Genomic DNA, 2,111 nt, shown 5'->3' on the forward strand with positions numbered 1-2,111 from the left:
GCCAGTTAATTATTTTTTGACTAATAATGTAGGTACAATATTGCCTTTGGCATATGTTGTGGTTGATTCGGAAAACGACGCATCGTGGAAGTGATTTTTTGAACAATTCAAGCAAGCATATGGTGAAAGAACTTCAATGTGTGTTGTTTCAGATAGGAATGAGAGTATCCTGAAGGCAACATCAATTGTCTATCCGGGCGTGCCACACTACTCTTGCATGTGGCATATTTGGACAAATATAAGGGCAAAGTTCAAGAAGGGTCATCTACAATTAAATGAATTGTACTTTGCTACAACGTCGGGAGTCTTGTGTGACAAGAAAGTGTCACCGTTACTAAAAGGTAAGTTTTATAGAGCAGTGGTTAGGCCTGCCATGTTATATGGAACTGAATGTTGGCCGGTAAAGAACTTACACATACAGAAGATGAAAGTAGCGGAGATGAGGATGTTGAGGTGGATGTGCGGGCATACAAGGATGGATAAGATTAGGAATGAAGATATTCAAGAGAAGGCGGGTGTGGGCCCCATGGAGGACAAGATGCGGGAAGTAAGACTCAGATGGTTCGGGAACATTCAGAGGAGGAGCATTGATGCACCGGTGAGGAGGTGTGAGCGACTGGCTGTGGTGGGCACGCGGAGAGGTAGAGGGCGACCTAAGAAGTATTGGGGAGAGGTGATCAGACAAGACATGGCGCGACTTAGGATTACTGAGGACATGGCCCTTGACATGGGATTATGGAGGTCGAGCATTAAGGTTGTAGGTTAGGGGAAAGTTGTGAATATTTCTACAACACAATAGAGTGAGACTAGCCAGTAAGGAGTTAGACTAAGAATGTCATTGGTCGTCTATTGATGTAGGGCTTTACCTGCTAGTTTTACTATACCAGCCATATATTTCGTATTTCGTATTTCGTATTCTGTATTTAATATCTCTTATATTGTGGTTATTTTATTATGCATTTTTATGGTACTAATATATCGGCTCCTGTTGCTTTTTTGAGCCAAGGGTCTCCTGGAAACAGCCTCTCAACCCTTCGGGGTAGGGGTAAGGTCTGCGTACATATTACCCTCCCCAGACCCCACCTGTGGGATTATACTGGGTCGTTATTGTTGTTGTTGTACTTTGCTACAACACGGTCATACACTCTGGATGAGTTTAATGAAAGGATGTCGAAGATTGAAGAGATAGACCCGCGTGATATTGACTATCATAGATGGTCAAGAGTACATGCAACGGTGAATAGAACTTGGACTATGACATCAAACATTGTAGAGTCGTTGAATGCTGTAACAAAAGATGCAAGAGAGCTGCCAATATTTGACCTATTAGAGTATATGAGGACACTTCTTGAACGTTGGACGAACGAGAAGTTATTGAAGGCAAATGGTACTTTCACATTCCTTGGGTCCAAATTCAACAAAGAATTGGAGAACAACAGAACATTATCTCATAAACTTAGGGTAAGATCTGTTTATTTGGTGCAGAAAAATAATATTTTAATATACAATATTTCTATATTGTAGATAAATTGTAGACAAATTGTAGTTAATTTGTAGATTGTAGATAAATTGTAGATAAGTTGTAGATAATCTATTTTTTATGATTGTAAATATTTTTCTTTCTGTTTGTTATGTAATTGTAGGTGAGTGCTTCAACAGATCATATCCATACTGTGATAGATGGTGTGAAGCGGTATATTGTGTGTCTTGAAAGCAAGAAATGTAGCTGTGGCCAGTTCCAACTTGAAGAACTTCCATGTGTGCATGCTTTGGCAGCTTTAAGGAACGGGAATGAAACTTATGAAAACTATTGCTCTCCGTATTACACAAAGAAGAGCCTACTGCGTACATGTGAAATACCAGTAAATCCCCTTCCTGATGAAAGTAAATGAAATGTGCCACAACATATATTTGATGAAGTAGTAAATCCACTTACGGGAGAGAAAAGGCAGTCAGGAAGACCTCAAAAGGAAAGATACAAAACATATGATGAACTAAAATCGAAGTATAAGGTGTCATGTGGCAACTGTGGAGGTGAAGGGCATAACAAAAGATCTTGCAAGAATGCGTCCAAAAAGAAATAAATATCATGTAGTTAGAATAGTATTTCA

General features: G+C 39.5%; 1 protein-coding gene across 1 annotated transcript; it reads left to right on the forward strand.

Annotated features, from left to right (window-relative positions):
• Positions 1–1,167: 1,167 nt before the first annotated feature.
• Positions 1,168–1,892, forward strand: LOC107812097 (uncharacterized). Its single transcript, XM_016637129.1, has 2 exons — positions 1,168–1,461; positions 1,644–1,892. The coding sequence occupies exons 1-2, from the start codon at positions 1,168–1,170 to the stop codon at positions 1,890–1,892; spliced, it is 543 nt and encodes a 180-aa protein (XP_016492615.1).
• The last annotated feature ends 219 nt before the right edge of the window (positions 1,893–2,111 follow it).

The sequence above is a fragment of the Nicotiana tabacum genome, chromosome 8 (genome assembly GCF_000715075.1).
Source record: "Nicotiana tabacum cultivar K326 chromosome 8, ASM71507v2, whole genome shotgun sequence".
NCBI classification, from domain to species: Eukaryota; Viridiplantae; Streptophyta; class Magnoliopsida; order Solanales; family Solanaceae; genus Nicotiana; species Nicotiana tabacum.

Bases quoted from the DNA above. Each gene is read 5' to 3' on its own strand.
- LOC107812097 (XM_016637129.1), top strand. From the start codon at position 1,168: ATGTCGAAGATTGAAGAGATAGACCCGCGTGATATTGACTATCATAGA. The intron at 1,462-1,643 runs GTAAGATCTGTT...ATGTAATTGTAG, and splicing joins CATTATCTCATAAACTTAGG to GTGAGTGCTTCAACAGATCA.